We start from the raw sequence: 26,612 nt of genomic DNA on the forward strand, positions 1-26,612 counted from the left end.
TTACTTTGTTTTACTTTATTTGGTTACTGTAGTGGGATTGAATTGTGTTCATATGTCACATGTATTTTTCGCTCAATGTCAGCCAGTCGGTTATTCGGCCAAATGGCAATTAGCGGTGTCTAGTCTGGTTAACATAATGGGTTAAGTTTCGAAGTCGTCATCCATACTCGAGCTGTGTGCAAAAGTTGCTTGTAAAGCCCCGGTAACACATAGCCAACCTTGGCCTCCCGACCAACTCCCAACCTTCCCCCAACAAAGGTTTGGAGTCCCTTGGTAGTAAGGTCGGCTGTAGTTGACAGTAGGTCGGCTGTGCTAGTCGAATGCTTCAAAATGTTCAAAACCTTCGAGGGTAGACGGACGGGTCTGAAAGTGGTCGGAAAATGGTTGGGAGCAAGTCAGCAATGGTCCGGGCGTGGTTGGAATTTGAGTACCTACCACGCCACAACTGTGGTGACCGCGTGGCACAGTGGTATTGTGTTCGCCTCGTGACCGAGAGGTTGCGGGATCGAATCCGCCTGCCGTGCTGCCGGTCTTGTGGCCTTGGGAAAGGCACTTTACATGACTTTCCTCACTTTACTCAAGTGAAAATGAGTCGTCCCTCGGATAGGACGTTAAATGGAGGTCCCGTGTCTGGGGAGAGCCATACCCCGGGCACGTTAAAGAACCCGCCACATGTGCGATGGTGCGGTGTGATCGGTTCAAAACCTACAGTACCTTGGCCGCACCTGGGGCAATTACTGTATTGAGGTCACCTGAGTGGCGCCGAATGGCAGCTCGCTCCAGACCCTTGCGATTTAGCCCCGCCTATTGTAAGCTCCTAGCCATTCAGCCCCTGGCTGCAAAGAGTGAGTAGTCGGCCCACCAATAACAATAACATAACAACCACTGCTCACTAGTCCCAGCCAGTTCTTACTCCTACCAGAGGTAAAGCCTATAATGGTCATATTGGCTATATCGTAGAAAGTTGCGGCTTGTTCCGTGTGTCCATTCAAGTGATAAAGGGCCCGACGACTATCTCGTCGATGGGGACAATACTCCAGCAAGTGTCACAAAAGTCCTTGATAGGTTTGTGCTATAACTTAAATGTCCAAATTTTAGATCATCTTGGGATCATTAGAGAATTGTCCCTTCCAAAACGTCATAGTCATACAGTCTTTTTTTTCCATAGACTGTACGTGTGACAGCGTCGATTGGTGCACCAACCATCTTCTGTGCAGTCCCTTTGTAGATGTGTTACTCTGTTGCTTGCTTTGCATAAACGATAAACCACCTTTAGTCGTAACACATCAGTTTTGTGCATGCAGTAAGTAGATGCTGCGTACAAGACCGAACTACGTAAGATTTGATCCACTTAACCTGGATCTAGCCTTACTCGAGAGTTCTTGCTATAACTGGCAATGTTCAAATCTAAGACCCCAATGGGTTTGTTAGAGAACTGTCCCTTCAGAATCGCTGCAGTTACAATCTCTTCCACAGACCGTACACGAGGTCTGCGATGACTACATGTACACTTTTACGTTTTCTCGACAGTCCTTGATGGTTTAGAGCTATAACTGGTAATGTTCAAATCCAAGACCCCTATGGGGATTAGAGAACTGTCCCTTCAGAATCGCTGCAGTCACAGTGTCTTCCACAGACCGTACATACACGTGTCTGCGATGCCTACACCTTCACGTCTCGCCCACGTGCGGTGGAGAAGTCGAAGGCTCCAGTTCCAGGAACGGGCCCGCCTCCACACAGCACCTGTCCCTGCGGCCCAGCCTTGATGTGCGCGTTTGATCCACCCCAGTTTCTCAGATAGTCCTCACCACTTTCTGAGAAAAGCGAGAAGTCTCGAAGGGCCTGCTGCGCGGGTGCAGAATATAACGTTACGCCTTCTGAACAATTGTTTAGGATCAACCACAGACGACAACTGCTGAGTTGACATGACTGTTGGTCTGCACACTGTTATTTCCACGTCTAGGGATGTCTCTGTGGCTCAACTGGTAGCAGCTCTTTGTTCTATCAAGTTGGTAACTGCGACACGCATGTTCAAGTCAGGACATCTTGGTTAGGTTGGGGCTGCATCTGTCTTTCGGATAGGACGTAAAAATTGGGGTCTCGTATTCGAGAAGTTGCTTCGACTAGCAACCTCTCCCTGTAAAATAATAACCCGCTACAAAAACAATAAGGAAGCTAGCTGACCTATTCGCCAATAAGACATACATGATGAACAACAAAAACGAATCTTTATTTGTCTATTGCCGTCTCTTTTTTCTGAAAGCTCAACTTCGCTCTTTTGTTTGGGTATTTGTATGAAAGTTTCTGATCTCTGAAAAGCTGTCATTTGAAACTTCTCTCGTCACCGTACCGATGACACTGCTTTTCAGTACTGGTCTATACAATATCAACATTATGATCTGCTTTGGTGAGGCGTAATTGGTAGCGCGTCGGGCTTGGAATCAAGAGGTTCCGAGTTCCATACCCACCATACCCTGACCTTGTGTCCGTGGGAAAGGCACTTAATTCACACAGCTTTCCCTTACAGTGGACTGATGCCCACCAAGCCTCTTCGGCTAATCTGTCTAAATATGTGCCCCAAAAATCACACTACCGATTTGGTGCGCTATGTACCAACATCTGCACATTGACACCCACCGAGAACCGTTAAATTATTGTTTGCTTTTTAATAATTGATCTGCGCATCCCTACACATTGCCAACTCAGAACAAGTCAGTTATATAATGCCGTAGTTTAGAAAGAAAAAAATGCTTTATAATTTTAGCGCCAGATTTTCCCAGAAATCGCCGTTGTTTCCAGCTAGGCGCTACCTGTACGGTGTGACATTATCTTGACCAGGTTTTCAGCCCCGCGATCGTGACGTCTCAGAGTGTTTGACCTATAACGTAAGTTTTGAAGCCGCCTGTCTGCCTAATCCCCAACCCTGAAGCGATACGTAAATACTACCTCTCCGCCACAGCTGTGTCCCTGACGCCTAAGCTCCACAGAGCTGCTACTTATCTGTACCAAGAATACATGCAGGGACATAGTTAACGTGTTCTCAGAAGAAGGTTTAGATTTATCATCAACCATACAGTTATCTAAAATCTGCAAAGACACCCCCGCTAATCTAAGGCCCGCTGTTTAGTGTTATGTTTAGTTAGAAGAACAGTTACCTAGATGGCACACCCACTGTATGTTGCTTCGGCGATAGGAATCACCATCACTATCTTTCTTGTTTTACAATGCTCCAAGTTCTTCATCTCTTCTTAAGTCCAGGTTTGAATATTCTAAGTCGTTGGAATATTTTTTGGAGGTGGTCATGTGATAAAATGATGTCGTCATGTATGTGTTTTCGGATGACGCAAATGGAAAGCTCCCATTTCCTTGTTGTTCTTTCGGCGACGCTAGGTGGAGCATGATAATTGAATGAAAGCATGTACAATAAAATAGTGCTAAGCACAGAAATGCAAGGAGAGTCGCTCAATAAATACGATAAAGTAGACCATGCAAACAAAGCACATCAAACAAGAGTTCACGCACTATATATACGGACATTCTTTCAAATTCAACATACCGCTTTTGTCTGAAAGCCCACAATCAGTCACCCGTGGAAAGGTTTCCAAAGGCAAGACTCTCCAAAGACGGTCTGACAGAGTCGGTTGGTGCCCTGACGAGCTATATTTGCGGTCTCTTCGCAGATGTGTCATTGTTTTAAATACCAGTAAATCACATTTAGGCATAACAACCCAGTTTTATACAGAAAGTTAGACCTTACTGATATGCTAGATTCACTTACACTGAGAAGGATTCACTTACTCCTGCTTTTTTCGATACGTGTGGTGGGTTCTTTATTGTGCTCGAGATTTGTTTGTTTGTTGTTGTTTTTTTTGGTTGGTTGTTTGGACCTTTGTTTATTCATGGTGTGGCTTTCCTAAAAAAAACATCGAGCGTTACGTCCCATCGTAGAAGATGCCCCTCACCAAGGCTAGGTACTCATCTTAACCTTAGTAGAGTGCGCAAATAGGCGTGAAGTGCCTTTTTCAGGAGCACAACATTCCAGGAATTCGAACCAAGCACCTTTAGATTCTAAGTCAACAACCATAACAACGAGACCACCTTTTCCACCTTAACTGGCTCATTTCATACTCTTCCAGAGGGCCCTTTTGTCAGCAGGTACCTCACCATGTATCTGCTTTGAGATGTAAGTGCATCGATTACACTAACGCAATTTACGTCAACTGTTGTTGGGGTGTCAGGAAGCGAGGCTTGTTTATCCGTTTAGGTGACGGCTGTGACGTCATTACTAGTGTGTATGTTTGTTGTTGTCATGGCTACCGATCCTATGGTACATCCATATTTGGTAATTCGTTGTTAAAACTACTACCTTCCTCGTCTACCAACTATACTGGAAGAGAATATGTAAATCAACTCAGCCTTTTCGCCCTCGTGTGTTTCGAATCTTCATAAAAGATTCGCAAATCAAAATCTGGTGTATTACTTAATTTTTAGAAAAATAATTTTTGTTCTTTTTTTCAGCGATGAAAGGATATTTGCGTGTTTATTAGACATCCAAGTACAAATGTAATAGCACACAAGAAAACAATTGCTCAAGCACTGGATAGAATTGTTAACGGTCAGACATTTCAGGTAACATCTACTACATTTTGTCTGTAACTGAAATCTACCTGAAACTTCTGACCGTTTACACATATATCCAATTGCTTGAGTAACTGCCATCTTGTGTATCTTATATTACCTGAATGTCTAACCTCCATTGACGTGTACTAGACATTGCTTCCACTGCCGTTCTACTGATGAAATAAAATCATTTCACCACATGCATAAGCCGGATGCCCATTGTTGCACTGTGTGTGCTATCGATGGGAACATCCTGTTGGCATCGTGCCGAAACAGACTGCAGTCTGACTGAGATGTCATTGCCGACGTGACCCAGTTTGTCGGCGTTCTTTCTCTCTGACACATCCGGTCACTTTCATCGGTGCTCGCTAGGGGTCGTTCAGTTTGTCACCGTCGCACCTTTGAAACTCTGGCTCATTTTTCTCTTCACCTGGATATGATTTTAGTTGATATTTTCAACGACTCTTTTGATAGAAGTCATAAGTAAAAACAGAGCAAAAATAAAACTCACAGAAGACCACAAAATCAGCCTTATTGAAAAGTCTATGACATCAAAATGAGCTATCATGATAACAGTAGCAACGCGAACACTGGCGAAAACATACCTTCTATCTTCCTATGAGGTAATAGTGGATAGATCAGAGTCTGTGAATATGTCTGTCATGACTGTGTGACTTCGTGGGTAGTTGGCACTACAGTGTGTGTCACGTCGTCGTTGAAAACATGTCGGAGTGTTTTCACCCACCCACAACACTCCTCGATTTCAGTACCAAGGACATAACCAACCCATGTCTCAGGGATGGCACTATCCGTGCTAGTGATTGGTCGCAACTAGGGGTGGGTTACCGGTACGGTTGTTCTTGTTGAACCGGTCCGGAAAGAAACAGACTTGAAAAAAAATCAGTAGACTGGATTTTGGACCGATCAGATAATGAACTAATTATACCGGCAGGCGTTCACATGTTTTGGGGCTTACCGATCCAGAAAAATAGCAAGAACGAAGTAGAGGAGAGTTGATAGTCATTTTCACCACGAGGTCCAGGTTAAGTTTCGGAATGGACCTGATCCTCTGTACCTGAACTGGACCGGTAACTGAATTTTCTGTACGTACCGGTACCCACCCCAAGTCGCAACTGTTCTTTATAACAATAGTCAGGCCACAGCAAGTAAATTTTATGGATGACATCCTCTGCATACTGCAAAAATAGTGCGATAGGGTGAACAAAAAAAACAAGATGGATGAAAAAAAAACAAGATGGCTACATTTTCAAAATAGGCACCATAAAGCTGCGATGACTGTTGTAAAAAGAATTAAAGGGACAAAACATGGTATCAGAACCACCAAGGCCTTCATTCCTGTATTTAAGACATGTACTGGTGTGGTAAAACTGACACTAGTGTGGTAGACTGGCATCGCCAAAAAAGTTAGTAACCACACTCATGGCTTCCATATTGGTGTCACTTTTACAACTATCCAGTAAGTTTCATTTCTACATCTATAGTCCTGGGTACCTCGCAAGCGTCAATTCTACAAGTACAATTATCAAGCTACAACACAATATATTTGCTCATTTTGGTACTTTATCGTCATGTTGACCATCCCTGCAGACGAAGAAAAATTCTTTTTTTTTTTCTGAAATCAGGCGATAATTAATGCGCGCTAATGTCATCCACACCATTTACTTGCTGTGCCTCTTGCTGTGGCCTTAGGACCAGACATGGTAGTTTCAACTCGCAAAAAGACAACGTGCTTCGGTTCTTCTCGTAGTTTTCATTCCTTCTTCCTTTGGTCGGTTGTTGTACTATCTAGATTATCAAACGTTTCTTGCAAAGATTGGTGTGAAGACTGCTGCAGGTACTTATTGTGGAACCTAGACTGTCAAAACATTACAACAAAGTTTTTGGCCAGTTTTCTGCATCATGAGTTGAATTTACATTTCTACACTGCATAGCGATTTCCTCTCGCGGGGATGCCCGAACATCGGCTCCCGACCCTTCCGCCTTGTCGTGGTGCGAGAGCCCGAATGTACTGATCTCCTAGTCCTGGGGTAGGTGGCACGTTCCTACTCTGTAACCTCGAATGAGGGGGTGGAGATTGGGTAGTCGCTAAAGGGGGGTCCACCGTCCGGCCTAGACAGGCTCTGCTAGCCGTAGGAAGCAGGACGTTAAGCCGCAGCACGAGACAAACGCAGAAAGCCTCGAAATGGACAGATCTCCACGGAAAGGAGTCTGGTAGAGACTAGTCTTTCTTAGGACTATAGGGACAGTGAGATGTTATACAGAGAAATGGTTTATTATTGCCATTGACATTAAAAACATTTGCAGCACATTTACAAATGGCTGAATTGTCATTTTTTCACACTCAGTATTTCAACCTCTAACTCACGTTAACACTTTTAAACTGATCGAGTCACAACATAACATCTACTGTTTACAATAACTGGTCAGTTACTACACAAAGAAAGATTCGCTACTATTCACAAATTACCCGTCTTAGTTCAGGAGCTTTACACAGTACGGTAATGTGCTATTAGCGAAACGAGCAATTCTACACCGGAAGTGAGAGAGTTTGTCTTTGTTTCTTAGAGACCTATCATGGGTATCCCCTCGTCTATCCCCTACCCATGATACACCTATCTATTGCTTTGTGTCTAAGGCCCCGGTCACAAGAATCGTACGATTGACTGCGATGGAGGTTTTATGCTTGGTATAGGCGCAGTACGTCGTAAGTCGGGGAAGAATCGGAAGCAATGGTTTAAATAAATAATAAAGTTGTGGTCACAAGGATCGTAGTGCATCGTACGATGGGCTCATAAGAGCGTACCTGCGTCAATCGCAGGTGAATCATAGTAAATCGGGGAGCCTCCTATGACGAAAATAGAGCTAAAATATATTTTGAACATGTTCAAAGTTTTTCCATCGTCGTACGATTTTATTGCCCCCATATCAGACTTCATTACGGCCATTTTTTTGCTACTAATGAAGTTAAAGTTTCATACATTTTTAGCATGTGGTCATGGTTTCAGTTTCCCCTGATATTGTCGATGTTGACGAGAAAGGCAACTATATCAGTTGCAACTGTTCACTATAGCAACCCGAGAACAGCGCGCCCGTGGAAGAGCCTGCATTCAAGGCGATGTTTACCACGTGGCAGATTCAGTATCACGCACAGGTGATGCATGCATTTGTTTGATGGCTACATACTCGTGGGTTCATAATTAGATCAGATCTCATCTCTCGCCTGTCTCAGGTCAGTTTACCATAACCGTAACCATGGAGACAACTCGAATAAAAAGCAGGCTCATTATATAATGCTTATGATATGATTTTTGTCTGATGGCATTTTGTATTGATAGCATATCATAAAAAAAGTAAAATATAATTTTCGAAAAGCCTGACTCGTAGAGCCGGAAAGAAGACCGATATAACCATGCTAGTACTTGATTTGAACCTATGTTTGTAAGACTCATGTTGTTATGGTTTCTTTTGATTTTTTTTCAGTAAAAGACACCATAGGAAAGAATTCAACATCTAGGTTCACATTTGGTTGATTAAAGAAGCACAAAAGCGGTCAGGCGGCTATTCAGAAGAGACACAAGTGAAAAATCGTACGACGCTGGAAAAATTTTGAACATCATTCGATGCTCTGCGATGGCTGATTTTTGGTTACGTTTTAGCTGCGATTCACTGCGATCATCGTGCGATGTGCGGAATATGCCATCGCAAGGACGTTGTACGATTCCTGTGACCGGGGCTTAAACAACGGTGTCGGAAGGCGAAGTCCACCCATCCTCTTCCACCGTCTTTTGGTATTACCTCCCCGACGTCAGGTGCCCGTAAAGTTTTAAGACCTGGGTGGAGTAAAGGAAGCCATCTAAAGCCATCCGTTGCCAAGGAAGCTGGGGAAATGGTGGGCTCATTGTACCGTTCCAGGAAATATCTGACCCCCTCCGCCATTCTTTATCTTTACAAGAGTCAGATAAGGCCCAAAATGGAATACTGCTGTCACATTTGGACTGGAGCTTCCCAGAGCTCCCTGACCTGCCTCAACAAGGTACAAAAACGGTTAAAGAACATTGTTGGCAGCGACTTGTTCGCCACTCTACAACCATTGTCCCAAAGGCGTGATGTAGCTAGCCTAGCACTATTCTATCGCTACTTCCATGGTAAATGCTCGGCAGAACTTCACTCATCTGTGCCTCCAGTACGAACCTTCACTGCAAGAACCCGTTTAGCCACTTCCACGGAAGCAAATCATCCTTTTTTCCTCCACAATCCTCCTTCTAGGAGGAAGTTCCACGCTCAGAGCTATTTTCCAAGAACAACTTCGCTATGGAATGAGCTTCCACGGACCTGCTTTCCCATGAGATACAATCTACAACTGGTCAAGTCAAGGGTTAACACACATCTTTCTTCACAATACAGTATTGTAACCCAAAACGTCTAAGTGGCTCCAACAGCCTTGTTTTGCGGTGAACTTTAAGTAAATAAAAAAAAAAGCACCTTCCCCAAAACACAATGATGTTATACATATAGCAAGGTAAACAAGAAATCAAACCGGTGACCTCTCGATCTCATGTCCACATGCCTATCCACTGTAGGCAACTCCACGTCACATTGTATAAGGGTCAAATCGAAATATTAGTCGGCAGTCAGCTCGCCTATTCAGGCCACGACATTTTCAATGAAAGCTCGTTTGCGACTAGGTTTTGCGCTAGTGTAGTAGATATTTGATCGCCGGTTATGAACATAACATTGGTTGGTCAGCAGGACTTAAATAAATGTGGGGGACAATTGGTCAGCCAATATGTGACTATCTTCCTTGTTAAGGCTGAAAACTAATCCTAGCCCACGTAACCACTGAAATGGGTGTTATACTGGCAAACGCGTTTCATAGACTGAGGGACAGAGATTGATAAGGGGTGGGTACTAGTACAGAAAATTCAGGTACAGGTACGGTTCAGGTCTAGAGGACCATGTCCAGGTCCGGGCCTGAACCTGGACCTGGCTATCTGTGACTTATGAATGGGCGATACTCAAAACAATGGTCAATTTCGCTACAAAAGATTCATTTTGATGGAGTTTCCGACGTCTATTGGCGTTTTAAAATTCTATCTGAAATCCTAACTCCATCTGTTAAAAACCAAGTTTGACCGTAGAAGCTTGGTAAAAATGACTATCAACTCTCTTCTTCTTCGCTCTTGTTCTTTTCCTGGACCGGGCCTGTAAGCCCCAATACACGTGAACGCTTGCCCGGTATAATCTGTTCATTTTCTAATCGGTCCGGTCCGGTCTAACCGGTTCACTGATTTTTTTTCAGGTCCATTTTTTTCTGGAAAAACGGTGTTACAACGTACCGGTAGCCACCCCTAGGTGTAATACTGGCAAACTGATTTCATAGACTGAAGGGAATAGTCTTGGTCATGCACTAGAGTGTTGCAAGCGAGGCTGTCGGACGTGTCCTATATATCTATTGCAGATCTATGCCTAAAGGCTAATTGCTTAGTAAGAGGTTGATACGATTAATAAAAACAAGGGCAAGACAGTCGACTACTCTGATTTAAGTTGCTGATGATCTAAATTGAAGGTAGTTCCGGGTATAAAACTTCAGGATTTGTTTCTTGGTCAAACGGGTAGAAATCCTGGCAGTTTTGAGGTGGTCATGGGTGTTACGGGGTAGGACTTCTCCTTTTGATTAGGGCCGAAACAGCTCTCACTGGGCTGTGGTGCGGTTGAAATAAAATGCCATTTTTTTAGTTTTCCGGAAGTCCATGCCGTAAGATTCTTGGCGACAATTGTGTTTTTGGACAGCTGAGATGACGGGCTTTCGTATGATGGTATGTTTGTGTGCCAGTAATGTCAGAAATTTGGGTTCTAAACAGTTGCTTTGTCTTCATTTTTGTAGAGGAAACCAGCGTTTTGACAAACCGACAATAGCTAAACCCATACAGTCCTACATTTTCACCATTACCAAGAAGCGAGAAGAAGCCGAACTTTTGTGTTAGACTAGATTTGTGATACTTTATATCTTGACTTGTTGTGACCTGTACTTAGCTCGGTTGGGCAAAACTGTACAATAAAGGTCTACATTCATTGTTAAGAGTCTGTGTATTGAATGACCAGGGTCTGCCCTATAATTGTGGTTATAAAACATGATACATTTCTATTGCTGACATTTCTAAAGAACTAGCACAGTTGTCTCAAGCACCCGATCTCGCCATGTCGTATGTATCTCGTGTTATCAAATAGGTACTTCTTCCCTTGTTGGTATTTGCAATAACTGGTATAATTGTCCGAAGTACCCGAACTGTACAAAATCACGTCTGAAGAACTCATTGACCACAAAAAGACGGCAGACACTGACGTATACGCGAAATACCAGATCTTTTGATAGATGTAAGTCAATTGCTAGAAGCATCTATCTCCTTGTGTCAATGATGCATTCGTTATATGCTGACATATGCAAGAACTAGCTAGTTCCGGATGTGTGACTTAGACTCTGGGTCATTTCAACTTGAGAAGGATCAGAGGACTGATCGAAAGCTTGTTGGTAAGCGCTTCATTTTGTGCACGGATATACATGTATGGTCTTAAAATTGTAACATAATGTTGACTACCTTCATAGATGAACTTACATTGATCTCGACCCAATACTGTTTCGTAAAGCACTTGGCTGTCAAGTAACCGATCTCGGAAAGCGGGTCATTCTAAGTTCCTTCCCGCGCCTGATGGCGTATAGGGCGGCGCCCATCTCCGTTTCAGTAGCCCTGGGCCACACAGTTTTGTGCAATCACTACAGCAGGGGGCTAGTCTACAGGTAGTGGTGTGTGTTCAACTTCCATACTCTTTACCGAATGCTGAGTGCTACGCAAAGAAAGCAGCATGTACCATTTTTAAAAGTCTTTGGTATGACTCGGCCGGGGATAGAACTCACGACCTACCGAATGCAAGGCGAACACAACCTACTCGGCCATTGCACCGGTTGTGAAAGCGGGTCATTAACGTTATCATAATATGGACACCATCAAACTGACACTTGAATCCTGTAAAACATATAGATATTTTAAACTTATCCACCTTTTACCATTTGTCAAGTGATAGATCAAGTTGGAAGTAATAGCCCCACTTCTAGTATAACTGTACATGTGCTTATCTGTCTGTCTATATCATAAACTTTTGTAGAAAACAGAACCACCTCATGTGATGGTAACGTTACAAAAAGTAATCCAATTAAAACCTTGGGGGGAAAGCGATCAAAATAAAGTAACGATTATTGGTGGCTATAACAAAACAGAGCATCTGATTGGTCAAACTCATCTTGCTAAATGACCATATACATTACACGGTGCACGATCAGGAGAAAGCCGACAAAGGAACCTCCATAAAAATGGCGGTATCTTTTTTTGTTTGTCTGTGTTTCCGGATATTTGTGGCTGGTATAACTTTAGAACCTCTAAATAGATTGCAATGATATTTGGTATGCTGGTAGATGGTGGGAAGAGGAACGGCAAGGATATGTTTGTCCCTCTCCTCCGTGTGATCTTGGTACTGCAGCAGAACCTCCGGTTTTGTATCTTTTGTCCTAAACATGCTATGCTCTAGTTGTGTGATGTTGTCGCTCAGTCACCCATGTTTGGAACGTTACATATGTCCGGTCTACGCAGGCTAATGACCAACTTGTGTACAAAGGTTGATACAGAAATATCTATTGTATTGTTGCCCTTTGGTGTGACACACAAGCTACTAGCTGTAGCTAGCTAGGGTATCTTTATATAACGTTTCGTATTACCTAATGGTGTAAACAAGTCTTTGGGCATCATTAAGCTCCCAATATGTACTTGCTTCTTTAGTTTAAAAGTGAAAAAAAAAGCCGAAATGGCCAAAGACAAAAAATCGTTCAAAATGTTTGCACAAACACATACTGATAAAACGATACAAACTTTTCCCACGTATGTAGAAATGGAAGAAGCTGTGACAGTGAATAGAAACGCGACTTTCTCAGTCTTCGTGTACCGTCTTGAGTTTGTAATTGGTCATTTATATAATGTGAACTTGATTGGTCAGAATAACACTACGAGAGAAGAAAAGAAATCACCATTTACAATCACATATGTCTCATTAGTTGGTTTACTACTGGTCACTTAATTGGCCATTTGCTTCAAATGGTACGGTTTTGCACAATGCATCCTAAATACAACTGAGGGATGATATTAGTAAGGGGTATTAGTGACATCTTATATAATGTAAAAGAAAACCTTTGATACTTTTGTACCTCTTCTTCACATCCGTATATTCCCTCTCAAGTCCTATTCATATATAAATATAGCAACAGTTGCCATGTAAAAGCAGGTTTATTTTGGCTCCACCTCTAGAATAACTTCTATTGTTGTATAGAACACTTGTGTCAAGTTTCATGCTTTAACCATAATTTGAGCAATTTTTGCACCAATCGCCTGGACTAATACTGAAGCACTGATTGTTCCAGATTTACAGATAGGGGAACGTTTAAGACACAGCATCTCCCCTGCGGTAGTAGGTGTAGCGTGGTTTCTTGGTAGGCTCGCTTATCAAGGAGATGAACAATGTTTAGTCAGTAATCAGTCGGCGTTGGCTGTACTGTACTTAGGTAAAGACACTCCGTGGGCACGCGAGCTCCTTGTGCTCACGACCACCTCGTGCTGGTTGCGAGCAGCTTCCCTACCAGGGCCTGCACGGAAGACTAGTTCTGACCGCACATCTTTGTGGGTGTTGTCGCATCACGTGTACACTCTTCCTCCTCTTCCTACACATCAGAACTCTTGTCTCTCTCTCTTTTCCGTCGCTTCTCTGAAACGTCAGGGCGGACTCCTTCAGGATGGAAAGGTGAGTGATGAAATGCTGTTCAGCTAAGGACTAGCTAGTGAGAGGGTGGATTTAGCATTTGCATTACGCAAACCTGCACGTTTCATGCTATTAGTCGCTCGAAAGATTGATATGTTTGCATGAAAGTTTAGCTGACGAGTCTTACATGGGGGTAGGTGTGTAGGTTGCAACCGCGTCCCCTTGAATTGCTGGCGCGACACTTCGAGGGTTCTTCTTGACATTCTCATGTTAAAAACCTCCAGTTTTTGCCGCCAGTAATTGAGAAATCTAAGATTGATATGTTTTTATGAAAGTTTAGCTGGCGAGTCTTACATGGGGGTAGCGGTGTAGGATCGCAACCGCGTCCACCTGAATTACTGGCGCGACACTTCGAGGGTTCTTCTTGACACTCTCATGTTTGAAAAAAAAATGTACATGGTGTTTGCCATGGCTGACGGCAGCAATGGAAACCTGTGTCTGTGGGAATGATATGTAATGAAATCATGTGGGCGTCCTGTGAATGCCTGTCATCGCAAGGAGTTTGGTGGGGAGCCCTTTATCTGTTTATACATTCTTCCTCCTCCGTCGTCTCTGACTCAACCGCCACAGTTAAGCATCTCCTTTCCCTTGGCCCCGTGGTACTTGGTTTCGTTTACCTCTCACCCACTTTTACTGATGGGTCTTTCATGGTAGGAATGGGCGCCATAGGATTTTCAGGTACGCTGTGATAGAACCAACTGCTTACAAGAATCTAAGACCGTCTCGTTGATGAAAAGACTGATGAATATTTTTAACACATCCACGACTATCCAAAGAATGACCTCTGTTTCTGGACATCGTACGATGGACGTGGCCACGTTCTTACCTCGTCCACAGGCGTCGTCGACTTCCCGAAGCCCTTACACTGGTTGAACGGTGTGGCGTTTTCAAAGTCCTTGCCGCTTTTAAGGTCACTTCCCAGACTTAGCGGGTACAATGGCCGCGTGAATAGAGTGTTCGCCTTGTATTCGGCAGGTCGTGAGTTGGATGCCGGCCCAGTCATACCAAATACTTTTCAAAGCACCGTTTATAAAAAAAAGGGTACGTGCTGCTTTCTCTGCTTAGCACTCAGCACTAAATGAGGAAGAGTATGGGAGTTAAACACACATCACTACCAGCGGACTAGCCCCAGGCTGTAGTGGCTTGCTTGCGCAAATGTGTGGCCCAAGGGCTACAGAAAGGAGATGGGCGCCACCCCTAAGCATCTGTTTCATATACACGGGTAACTTTAACCCAGACCCTGATTGACCAACCGATGGGTAAGCGAGCTCTAGATGACATTTTCGGCAGCAACACGCTCGGTGTTCTCTCGTTCATCGTGCAATAGATTGGCCAATGCCCGGGTACGGTCCAATGTGATTGGATGGATTTTTAGGTATAAAAGATATGGCGAGTTTTAAGTGTAGCGACCATCTGACGATTAACAATTGCGACCGGCTATTGGATGGATGCTTAAAAAAAGAGTCGGAAAGTCGGTGGCGTTCCTTTCGTTACAAACAGTTGTGCCTAATTCATCGTAACCACGAAATGTTTGTGTTCTTCTTTATTGCCATAGACTTGAAAATGGAATATAGGACTACCATCACAAAAACAGAAAATGCTCTGAGGTTTTCTGTTATTGTAACAATTGGGTCAATCGTGTAAAGGCCTCACTAGCTCTCACGAACGGATGTCGTTGTTAAAGGTCTAGTATGTAACATAAGGACAATATAGAAAGTAGATTGTCCTATAATTCTACCTTCTAAGTGTGATCAACACTATAGAATTGCATACCAATATTTAAGGAGGGAGGTTACAACATCATTGTACCATACAAACGTGTTGTGGCCTTTCAAATCAGTGCACAGTACGTTGTTATGTTGGTTTTAGTAGGGTCTAGTTTGAGATTGGTTCAGAAACTTAACAGACGATATTTTCACAGTTCAAAAACACCAAAAATACGAAACAGTAATGCAAATATGCTAACAAGGTGTTGTATACATGTACATGTCAATCAAATTAAGGTTTTGTTCTGGAGACTATTTTCGGTGCCAAATGTTACATCAAGGACTTCTAAGAAGACGTCTTTAAAGTCTGGTTGAAACCAGAAAGCAGGTTAACAAGGAAGTCACTGTGTGTTGATGGATGTTTGGTTTGGTTTGGTTAAATTCGGATCTCCACTAGCGATAGATACGTCACTATCCTTGATGGGTCCGGATGATTGATGTAATCACCGTATGGCTGATACGAGACGGAGGTTCGCCAGGCCTCCATCCGGGTGATTGTAGTGAATCACCACCTCCAGACGAAAGGATGTGTACCATCGCACATCAGGGCACACCACACCTTTCTTTTTCGAAAGGTGTGGTGGGCTCTTTAACGTGCGTGGGGTGTGGGTCTCCCCAAACAAAGGACCTCCATTTTACGTCATTTTTATTGTTCATTTCTCAAATGTAAACCATTGGATCTTTGCTGTAATTGTCTTCACGTGGGGATGATTTTAAAAGACTAGGCTTTGCCTTTCTCCCACTCCGTTAGGTACAGAGATGTGTAGATAGCGTTTATATAGCATCTTACTTATATTTTACCTTCAATCATAAGCGACTCATTAATTATTACAGACAGGCATTGTGAAAAGTGAAAAGGACGAACGAATCATTAATTGTGAACTTATCATTGGTAAGACAAATGCTAACAAATGTCCGACATCCTTTACGAGGCCGTAGGTTATTGGGTGGGCCGACTACTCACTCTTTGCAGCCAGGGGCTGAATTGCGAGGAGCTTACAATAGGCGGGGCTAAATCGCAAGTGTCATTCGGCGCCACTCAGGTGACCTCAATACGACTGTCGCAAGTGTCTGGAGCGAGCTGCCATTCAGCGCCACTCAGGTGACCTCAATACGACAGTAATTGCCCCAGGTGCGGCCAAGGTACTGTAGGTTTTGAACCGCTCACACCGCACCATCGCACATGTGGCGGGTTCTTTAACGTGCCCGGGGTATGGCTCTCCACAGACACGGGACCTCCATTTAACGTCCTATCCGAGGGTAATGTGTTGTGCCATTACCGTTGTGCCTGGGGCACGGTATTGGAAGGCGGAGCCCATCTCTCTCCATCCACCACGTGGAAACTTTTTACCCTGGGGGAGTAAAGAAAGTTGTTTAGTAATCTCCAGGCAGTGGCATAAGGTTGTATCAAAGCTGGCTAAGGAGTACAGCTGGCCAAAGGGAGTCATCAGCCACTCCGGTAGCCAAACACACTCCTATGTAGTCTTCACTCCTCTGGCAGCTTTTGATACCATCTTATGCTACCGTAGGATCTGCTTGGAGATTAGAGTTCAGTGCATTTCAGAATTACACAACGTCTATGCGGGAATCTAACCCGTATCCTCTCGATCCAGTGTCCGTCAGTTTAACCGCTATGCTGCTGACGTCAAAAAGTACTAAACACTGTTGTGTGTCTACCAGGAGTGGGGTTCGGGCCCATGAAGTCATAACGTTAATCAGACCTTAATCAGACAGTTTAGCCACCTGGCCATCCTGGTAGTTGTTGAGTTTTTTTTTTTCTTCCACGTGTTAGATCCGTCAATTTGTTCGTCCATACTGTCATTCGTTCACTCACTCATTCATTCGTTCATTGACTCACTCGCGCTCATTCACGCATTTACTCTCACTCACTCACTCACTCACTCACTCACACGCTCGCTCGCTCGCTCACTCACTCATTCACTCATTCACTCACTCACTCACTCACTCACTCACTCACTAACCTACTCACTCACTCACTCACTCAATCACCCACCCACTCACTCACTCACTCACCCTCTCACCCTCTCACTCACTCACCCTCTCACTCACTCACTCACTCACTCACTAACCCACTCACTCAATCACTCAATCACTCACTCACTCAATCACTCAATTAAACACTCAATTACTAACTTTCACAGCCATTTCACAGACAACTTTTTACCCAGTAGTAACCAAATCATACAATGTTGATTACACGAAAAGTTCTTGTTCTACGTGCGCTGTGTGGATGGACACATTTAAGCTGTCTAAAGCCATCTACATCTGAAAATGATTTTGATGAAAGAGATTTACTCGGTGACATTCATGCCCACACAGTGAGTGGTTCATTAGGCTACTTAAAGCATTTCCCGTGCGTGGCTTGTAGCACGTAGTGTCAAATACCATCCTTGGGAAATTGTTCCAAAAATGTACAGTCCAGGGCAACAGCGATTCCCCCTCCCCCTTAATTTTGTCCCAGGGGAAATCACAGTAGTGTTGGTGAAATCGCTGTGACACCGACCTGGAAATGCAGATGGAAAGAGCATTGAGACTAGCATGACCGCCTAAATATTGAGACTATATATCGCTTGTTTATAACAGATGTATACTAGTAATCACTGACCCTGGCTTCTATGGCTACTGGTCATTACATTCGCTTGCGATCGGCCAACAGTTTCTCTGATATCTGATAATGATTTGGACGAAACTAAGAAATGTTTTCTTTTTTCACGTTTTGTCACGTGTGACTGACTCTACCTTGACTTTGTATGTTTATTGACTCTAGCTGTGTAAAACTAATTGATTTTCTTTGAAATCTCAAAATAGTACAATATGAGACAATAAACATAGAACTTAATGACTAGACTTTAAGACACTGAATACTGTAAATTCAATTACTTTGCGGCGTGAGCGGAAAATGACATTTTCACGGGCAATGTTTTAAATTCGCAGCTGAAATATTCTATAGTGCAGTAGTAACACGTTGCAAACGAAAGGTTTACAATTTACTGTATCATTCCAATGTTTATTTGCACATCCGCAACGTGGGTTACTGATGATCACCATAGTTCGTTTTTCCCTGAGAAAATTCTCCGTCTGTGCCTCGTGGGTTGGATCTGATGTCTCCTAGCCATGTTCCTCTTAGGAAAGGAACTAATGATATCGGCGTGGGAAGGCGCTCTTTTGTGCAGCAACAAGTGGTAAAACAAACGCCTACCGCTTCGTACCACACACTGTAGCTCTGCAATCTAAAGTTCCTTCCTTGATAGGTTCGTAGCTTGTCCTGAGAATGAGAATGATACGGGGTATTATTGCTCTGATGTGCACGTGTAAGACGTGGAATATCGATAGCGTATCATGGGGGACAGTGATCGAGAGGTCTATCGTTCAGCCCTAGGATAGGCAGTTTCCATGCTGTTTCAATAGCAGGGTACATTTTACGGAGAGGGGTGCCAGCCTGCCTCCTCAATGTTTAACACGCTTAAGGCAATTTCTCGAACACGGGCTCCCATTTTACGTCCCTTCCGAAAGACGAATGCAGCCCAAACCGAGATGTTCTGACCCTGCTTTGAACCAGGGTCTCCCAGTTACCGACTGATTGGAGCCAGGAATGCGACTGTGAGGCTGCTACCAGTTGAGCTACTGGGACATCCCTTCTAGAATCGAGAAATATCTCTATCTTTCTATCTATCTTTTTATCTCTCTCTCCTCTCTCTCTCTCTTCCTCTCTCTCTCTCTCCCTCTGTCTCTGTTAGTCTCTCTGTCTCTCATTCTCTCTCTATCTCTGTCTCTCTGTCTCTCTCTCTGTCTCTCTGTCTCCCTCTGTCTCCCTCTGTCTCTCTGTCTCTCTCTGTCTCTGTCTGTCTCTCTGTCTCTGTCTGTCTCTGTCTGTCTCTCTCTCTGTCTCTCTCTGTCTGTCTGTCTGTCTGTCTGTCTGTCTGTCTCTCTCTCTCTCTCTCTCTCTCTCTCTCTCTCTCTCTCTCTCTCTCTCTCTCTCTCTCTCTCTCTACCTGCCTCTTGGCTTTCGAATATTTTCCGAGTCCCAATGTTTTCCCTCCTTTTTATTCTCCGTTGACAGCAAGGGAATTTATGGGAAGAAGAGACATTGATGACAACTTTCAATTGCTGTTAGTCTCGCCTACAGGTTTTAAGAAATGTTTTATGTAACTTGTTTTATTTTTCACTGTATCACAAGAAACGAAATATTCAATCCAATTGGCCAGAGCACACCTCCTCATTACTAGCCCTTTACAAGGCAATTTGACGGTACTTAGATGACGCATATGTGTATAAGATAGGGTACTTTGGTAGTTTTATATGAAGTCGTGCCGAGCATTCTACCATTTCTTTTTCTCTTTTTCAACGTTATTAAATCCAAACTAACGTCTACAGAAAAGAAGATCTTAAAGGTATGTGTGGTGGTGTCGTCTGGGGACATTTCATTCTTTCTTTGTTCTTTCTCGTTCTTTCCTCTATCTCTTTATTTCTTCTCCCTCTCATTCTTTTTCCCCTTCTCGTTGCGTCGAATACTCGACCATTTGACTAGGCTAGTGGATGCAAGATCTACAAAACCGTACACGTCATGGCTTTGGTTCCTGGCGTGCATGGCTAGATGTTGTGTTATTGGGAAAGGCACTGTACAGGACTTTTTTCCACCTCGGCCAGGTGTCAAGATGGGTACCTGGCTTTGGTTGGGGTGGTAAAGACAGTGGGAGTAAAAGGGTGAACTCCGCCTTCCAATACAGTGTCCTTGACACAGTGGATAACAACCCACTGCCCTTCAAAAAGACATCAGTTTGTCCTGATTTTGTCACTGATGAAAAGTGCTCTAGAAACCAAAGGTGTAGCTCTTACATGCGACAAATAGGCAAATTTCCCTGATGTGTACCTTACGTTAATGGCCGTAGGTGTGCGGTGTGTGGTCGATATGGAAGAAACAAATGTTATCCGCCTCGCATGACAGCGCGTTGGCAGTTGTTTTAGGTTACTGATATGTTGTAAACGTGGGCACAGGTACATGGCATAGGGCTAGTGCAGCAAAATAGTACTTTGTAGGCGTATTATTTGAACGTGAAATCTCGCATGTATGCATAATGTTTCCTACACACATGGGTTTAAACATGCACAGGTATCATCTACTTGTATGAAAACAACGTCGAAACCTCTATGGTCCAACATGCATCTGTACCTGTAACTGTATCTAAATGGCCGGTATAATCGCCCTTCGGCGAAGCACACCGGCTTCGCAGGCACGCAGCGAGGCAGCAGCTGGGTATATTACACTGAACGATCTGTCACATGTCTAGCTTTTGCACATCTATCTGCAAATGATCTTTAAAACTATCCAGAGAAGATGCCTCTACTGTACTTGGTGATAACAAATTCCACCCTACGATAATTCTGCGAAAATACGAATTTTTGAACACATTAATCCTGGCTTGGTAACTCTGGTACTCGAAGGCACGACTATTCCTCGTTCTTTTTTGAGCTGGTATTAGATACTAGGTCATTTTGTACATCATGCAAAGTCTGGACATTTTCCTTCTGTCTTCACGCGTCATCCCCGGTAGGTCTGTAACGTACCGTGATCCGCCATCTTGCTCCAAATCAACCATCCTTGACCTCACCAGGTGAGATTTGGGCTCGCAGGAAGGTCGTTTTTCATTTACGTGGCGGCGTTTTAACTCGCGGGCTCTTCGTGCTATGAATTCCAATGCGGAATGACTCAGCCAAACGCGGAGTGCGCATCCAAAAACCTATCTATTGTAATTCAGCTAGCACACTCCTTTCTGGATACAAGTGTTATAGTTACGGGTTAACCTTAATTGATAATACACAGAGTTTTTTCTTAAATTGTAAGCCAACTACTTGGAATGAGATTGACAATAGAATTACAGATGCAAAACGCTATGATATAGACAAGATTTAAACATAATTAAATGAACTATGATGACATAAATAAATAAACCATGATGAGCCACAAATTCATAATTTCTCAAGAACTGTTGAAATGGGAGAGATTTTGATGGTATCTTAAAGTGTTGTCATTTATATGTAAGTGTTGTTATTAATATCATGTTCAAAAATCAGGATTCTTACCATTGTTAATATTGCCTAAGGGACGCCACGCATATTTTCAATGATTAACATAAGTACACATGATTAGTTTGAGCTATTGCAGCTTGTAATTGTGTTAAGCACGATCCTGTCGAAGATTTTGACGAGTAAAATTTCGAAAATGTCAGTCAGCATAAACAGCTTGTAATTGTTTAACAGATGCAGATGAAAACAACAAAGTAAAGATGTAGGGCTATAAATTTTAACAACGGTTATAACAAGGCAATACACGCGGAGAAACTAAGCTATTTTGAAACTCATTTTCGCTTTTTTTTGCCCTTGAGCGTTCAAGTGTTTGTTGATGCTTGTGAGAAGTGTAAGTAGTGTACGGTTTCATACATATCATACTCAATCGGACTAATCGGACCCAGTCTCCTTTTGCTAGTAAACACATCTTCTCTTACTAAAACTACCAACGTTCACAGATACACCTTGTTTTGAATCTATCTTACCTAACAGTGAAATTTTGTCATTATCAACAATGATAAATTTATTGCAAAACCATACCCGTTGGCTATTCGCGAACAAACAAAACTGTGGTATACAGCGTTTGTACAACAACAGAAAAGGAACGTGAAATATATAAATGAATTATTAGAAATTGAAATGACAACCATTCTAATCCATTTCTAATTTTAAATGTTATTTTCTACATGCAATTGGAAAATATTTTAGAATGAGCAATAACATTAATTTCAGCACTAAGGAGAGAGTAACATATGGAGCCTGTTTCTCGCTCGTTATTTGGGTAGTGGATTTTACGTACACTCTTGGTAGCTTGTTCACATCTCATATATAACACACTCTCTCTTACGTAAGATATGGATTCTATTCTGTGTACAGTTATCAATAATGATAACCAAAACACGCAGATTTTTATGATTTTGTTTATTACACACGAAATCTCAACAACATCGTTACCAGGGCTGGAAGACTGTAGACGTATAAGGCGGCGAATGAAGGAGAAATCCTTTATGTAACGTAAACGTCATCGCACATCCACCACATTTGCCCGTCGCAATTGTTCAAATTTTGCCAAACACACGGCGGTGACGCACGAGCATCCTTACCTGGTAAATTAACGCCGCTCTCTACACCACACCCAACAACCGGATCCTAACAGGGGCGGGCTTCGAGACGTACTGACGTCAAATCCGGCCGGAATTTTGTTGAAGCCGACTTAAGTGTGACGTTGACGTCCAATTTCCACCTAGGTAACGAATCACGCCCGGCAGGGCTTGCTCGGATCAAGCGCCTGGAATGGATAAACAACATGGCGGACGCTTTGCCGCTGCCGGAAAAACGCTTACCCTGTGTACATAGCGTCATCACCAACAGTGCGTCTCGCTCACGTCCACTGTAGCAACCAAACGCTTTCCAAGCACAGTTCTGTAGCCCGGAAAGAAGCGTTTTGCAGATGATACTAAGGGTTACTGTGTATTATTCCATAGCCGTCCGTCAGGTCTAGCACATTGAGAGTTGCATACTAAATGCATCACCGCAAGCATTATTAAATTATGGTAAACAGTTCGCTTCGACTCGTTTTTCTACATGACGTCAACGTTGATCTCTGTGATGCCGACTTCTTCCTTATTTGGTCATTTCCGTTCTCCGCGTTCTTCCTAATATGGCAAGGCACTTTGCTTATTGACGTCATCACGGCGGCGGTTGCCCATTTCGGGACGTTTCTCGCGTCCATTGATTCACAAATCAGATGTTTTACGCCAGCAGCCCCGTATTACGTCGATGGGGCACAAGGTAGACGCGTCGTAAATGAAAGCCTTACGTAAAGCGAGCTCGTGACAACGTGCGCCGACTGACAAGGAAGTCGTTTATCAGCGTTTGCATTGTTAGACCTACCTATGACGTTGCCTGCGCAACTCTTGTGATGGGACGGCTTTTTCACGCCAGCGGGGCCCCTCATGACCTCATCTTGTAGTCTAAAAGCGCGGCACCTGGACTCCCAACCGCATTTATACCTCGGCAGTCGGTGCGGCCGTACCTCTCGTGCTCGTACCTTGCATGCAAGTGCACCACGTTCCCTCCTCCCACAAACCTGGCCTACTACATCTCTATAGAAACCCGAACAACACACTAGTGTGTGTGGGCAAGCTCCCTTCAGTTAAAACCCTGGAATCGTTAGCCATGGTGCACACTCCGGTCGCCACCGTTCCTATCCCTCCTACCACCGAGGACACGAACGAGGCCATGCAGGCCTCAGGCCGCTGCATCCACGAGGAACACGTTAGGTACAGTACCGTACGGTGACGGTCACGTGACACTTCACCACATCTCTCTCTCATTCCCCCTTCTCTCTCTCTCTCTAGATGTTACTAACATTATCCAATATTTTATTTTTCCTTCTCTTTTTCCTTGAGCGCAGTATTCTTAGTAGTGTAGTAATTCTTAAGGACTTCCCCTAAAATTCCCCCACGACAGGTAGTTTTCTGGTATGTGTAATTAGCATTTAGTCCACGTTAAGGCGGAAATCTGTTTTACAACACTATACGTGCACGTTTCCTCCGTTATGTTCTTAATCTGCTACTTTCTCAGAAAACCCTTCGCCCACCCAAAGAAATCGTAGCCATTACAAAAATCACACCTATGTTGTGTGTCTTCCTTCCAAGAATCAGCCCTTTCTGTGCGCAGGAATATTTTCCCAAGTCACGCGAGTCGGCTGGACTTTCAGCGAATCACAGTCTATTGCACATACGGAGGTGTAAAATTTGATGGATGCTAAAGAAGTCAATCTCTTTACAGTAGAGAGGGCACGTCCCCACTAGCGGCGGGAAGGATGGCTGTGCCATGACTGCGTGTATGTGTGTGTGTGGCATGTAAGGCAATTCACGTTTTGTTGTAATTACGCCCGAGTATTGTGAGACACGTGCACTCGATGTGTACAACAGCGCGCCGATTTTATGAAGATGAGGCACTTGTATGTTGACGCTCCATTCTATCTTCTGCCCTCCCTCCCCGGATGGCTCGTCTGTGCGTGGCCGGCTACGTCTAGGAGTATGGAGGCCGTGTGGCACGGCGAGTTCTCCAAGCTCTTCTCGCAGTTCTACCCGCACTTGTGGTACCTCATCCCGAGCCCAGCTGCACCTAGCCCCCGCTGGTACCGTTTCAGGGACTCCGCCAAGGTCCGCTTCTCTTGTCAGGTAAGTTTGGACTTTTTTCTCTCTCTCTCTCCGTAAATCACATTCCATGTAACATTGCTATATATACGATGTACTGCCGCCATGTCTGCGTGACCATAATGATCAAGTACAAAGCTAAACCGAGCTGGTAGCCACGATTAATCGAGGTCATAAGGTCACCCCTCGGACATACTTTGGCTCCATCGTGTTAGATGTGCAATGATAGCTCGCCTGCATGGGTAGTTTTTGGAAAGTGAGATACTACTAGTACCTCCTCTCACTACTCACCAGTGCTTGTCTTGTAAATCATATGCGAACCCAATGCTGGCGGTTATGCTGATTATGACTGTAAAATGTCGGTACTTTGTGATATTTGTGTCTAGCACGCAGTTAGACTAAATATGGAGTACATCGCCTTATCTCCAATCCCTTTTGGCAAGGTACAGGAAAAAAAATCAGACGAAATCTACCAACTTCAACTTCCAATGATACGTGATCCTTTCGATGTTTTTAAGTTTGTGGTTACAGACTATACGAATTTAAGGTTTCCGGAGGTTGAGATCTTTTGCCAAGGGTCAGAATGAATTCACCCCCGAGCATCGCTCGAATGTCAGACCAGTTGAAAAACTACCAGCTTTCCTTCGCTCACTTATTGAAGAAACGCTACTGAAAAGCCGTTTTACGGTGAAGTAAAATGGTTTTAATACGACTTGGTGGGTGTAAGATGGGTTTGACCAGATGTCAGGACAAGGTGAATGAGATTTGGTGCCGGTGGTAGTTGACGCCATAATTTCTTGCCGACGCATCGACCACGCACGGGAGGTAAACCTATAGCTGTGGACTGTAGTATGCCGGCGCTAGGGAGGCTATTTTCAATAAGAGTGGGTGCACAATTGACAATAAAAAACTAAAATGGGAAGGACTGATAAAAAATGAGATATTACAAATGGGAAAATTCCTCGTCCACGACAACGCTCGGGCCGTCAGCGGGGGTGTGTACCGCAGGCGCGCCGTGGGCGGGGAGGGGAGACCACACAAGGACACTTGGATTCCGGCGCTTTTCTGAACATCCTACCTGTATTCTTCACTCTAGTCAGCATCTCTTGAAGTAAAACTGCAAAATTAACCATCTTGAGGACCATTGGAGCCTTTTTGGAACCGCTTTTTCCCTTGGTTTTCTAATCAAAATAGTTGGAGTCGAACGTGGGTAGATTGGGAGTCATACTGAGCTCGCCCCCGTGCTGGTATATGGTCCTACTGTTGAGTCAGGCTGACTGAGATCAGGCTTAATTACCTCACAGTTAAGCCACCCACATCATGGTAAATTGATCTGATGTACAATTTATTTGCTAGATAGTGGCCTTTTTATCTGCCAACGTCTCACCTTGCTTTGTCCGTCCTCGAAGTTTCATCTACTCCCGTTTGCAATTTCAAAAGATTGTTTAAGTCCATCGCGTATAAAATCAACGCATATACAAAACCTTTCTGTACAATAAAACAAAGCTTTGACCTTCACATCTCTTTAAATGTAACGTTACACGCGAGAAGGCATCGTCAAAGTTGACTGTAAGATCGTCGTACCAGTGTTGTATGTATTTCATACGAAATATTAGCATTGAAATGGATTTCCTTACATAGATCATTAGATGAAGTAACACACCTCTTACCAGTTTACGTGCAAACCCGTCGACGACTTTAAGACCCACTACACACCAAGACGTAGTTCTACCATCTTCGAGAAGTGTGTTATGTTATTTGTCGTACTTATAAAGTGTGCATTTCATTTAACTTATCATAACACCACATCTACGTCCGAGAGACTTACCATTGGTCAGTATGTCGATCTTCAAAACTCCGACCGCTTCGGCCAGGAGCGGAATTGATTACTTCTAGACTACACCACAAACCTTGTGTACAGACTGAAACATCCAAAACACTCTAGTCTTCTCTTATATTTTCCTGCCCACTTTTTGTGATGTCCCTGTAGCGTAGTGTAGTGTAGCTCAACTGGTAGAAGTGTAGTGTAGCTCAACTGGTAGAAGTGTAGTGTAGCTCAACTGGTAGAAGTGTAGCTCAACTGGTAGAAGCC

General features: G+C 43.7%; 1 protein-coding gene across 2 annotated transcripts in view; it reads left to right on the top strand.

Moving 5' to 3' along the window:
• LOC118430548 (receptor-transporting protein 4-like) overlaps positions 1 to 26,612 on the top strand; it is a 55,899-nt gene that overhangs the window by 9,974 nt on the left and 19,313 nt on the right. Inside the window, exons 1-2 of one of the 2 annotated variants that reach the window (XM_035841482.1) lie at positions 23,069 to 23,635; positions 24,397 to 24,544. In XM_035841482.1, the coding sequence (XP_035697375.1) occupies positions 23,409 to 23,635; positions 24,397 to 24,544 (375 nt within the window). In that variant the 5' untranslated portion in view covers positions 23,069 to 23,408. Of the gene's footprint in view, positions 1 to 23,068; positions 23,636 to 24,396; positions 24,545 to 26,612 lie in introns of those variants that run through there. The other variant, XM_035841483.1, reaches the window with a different exon arrangement.

This window comes from Branchiostoma floridae, chromosome 14, assembly GCF_000003815.2.
Source record: "Branchiostoma floridae strain S238N-H82 chromosome 14, Bfl_VNyyK, whole genome shotgun sequence".
NCBI classification, from domain to species: Eukaryota; Metazoa; Chordata; class Leptocardii; order Amphioxiformes; family Branchiostomatidae; genus Branchiostoma; species Branchiostoma floridae.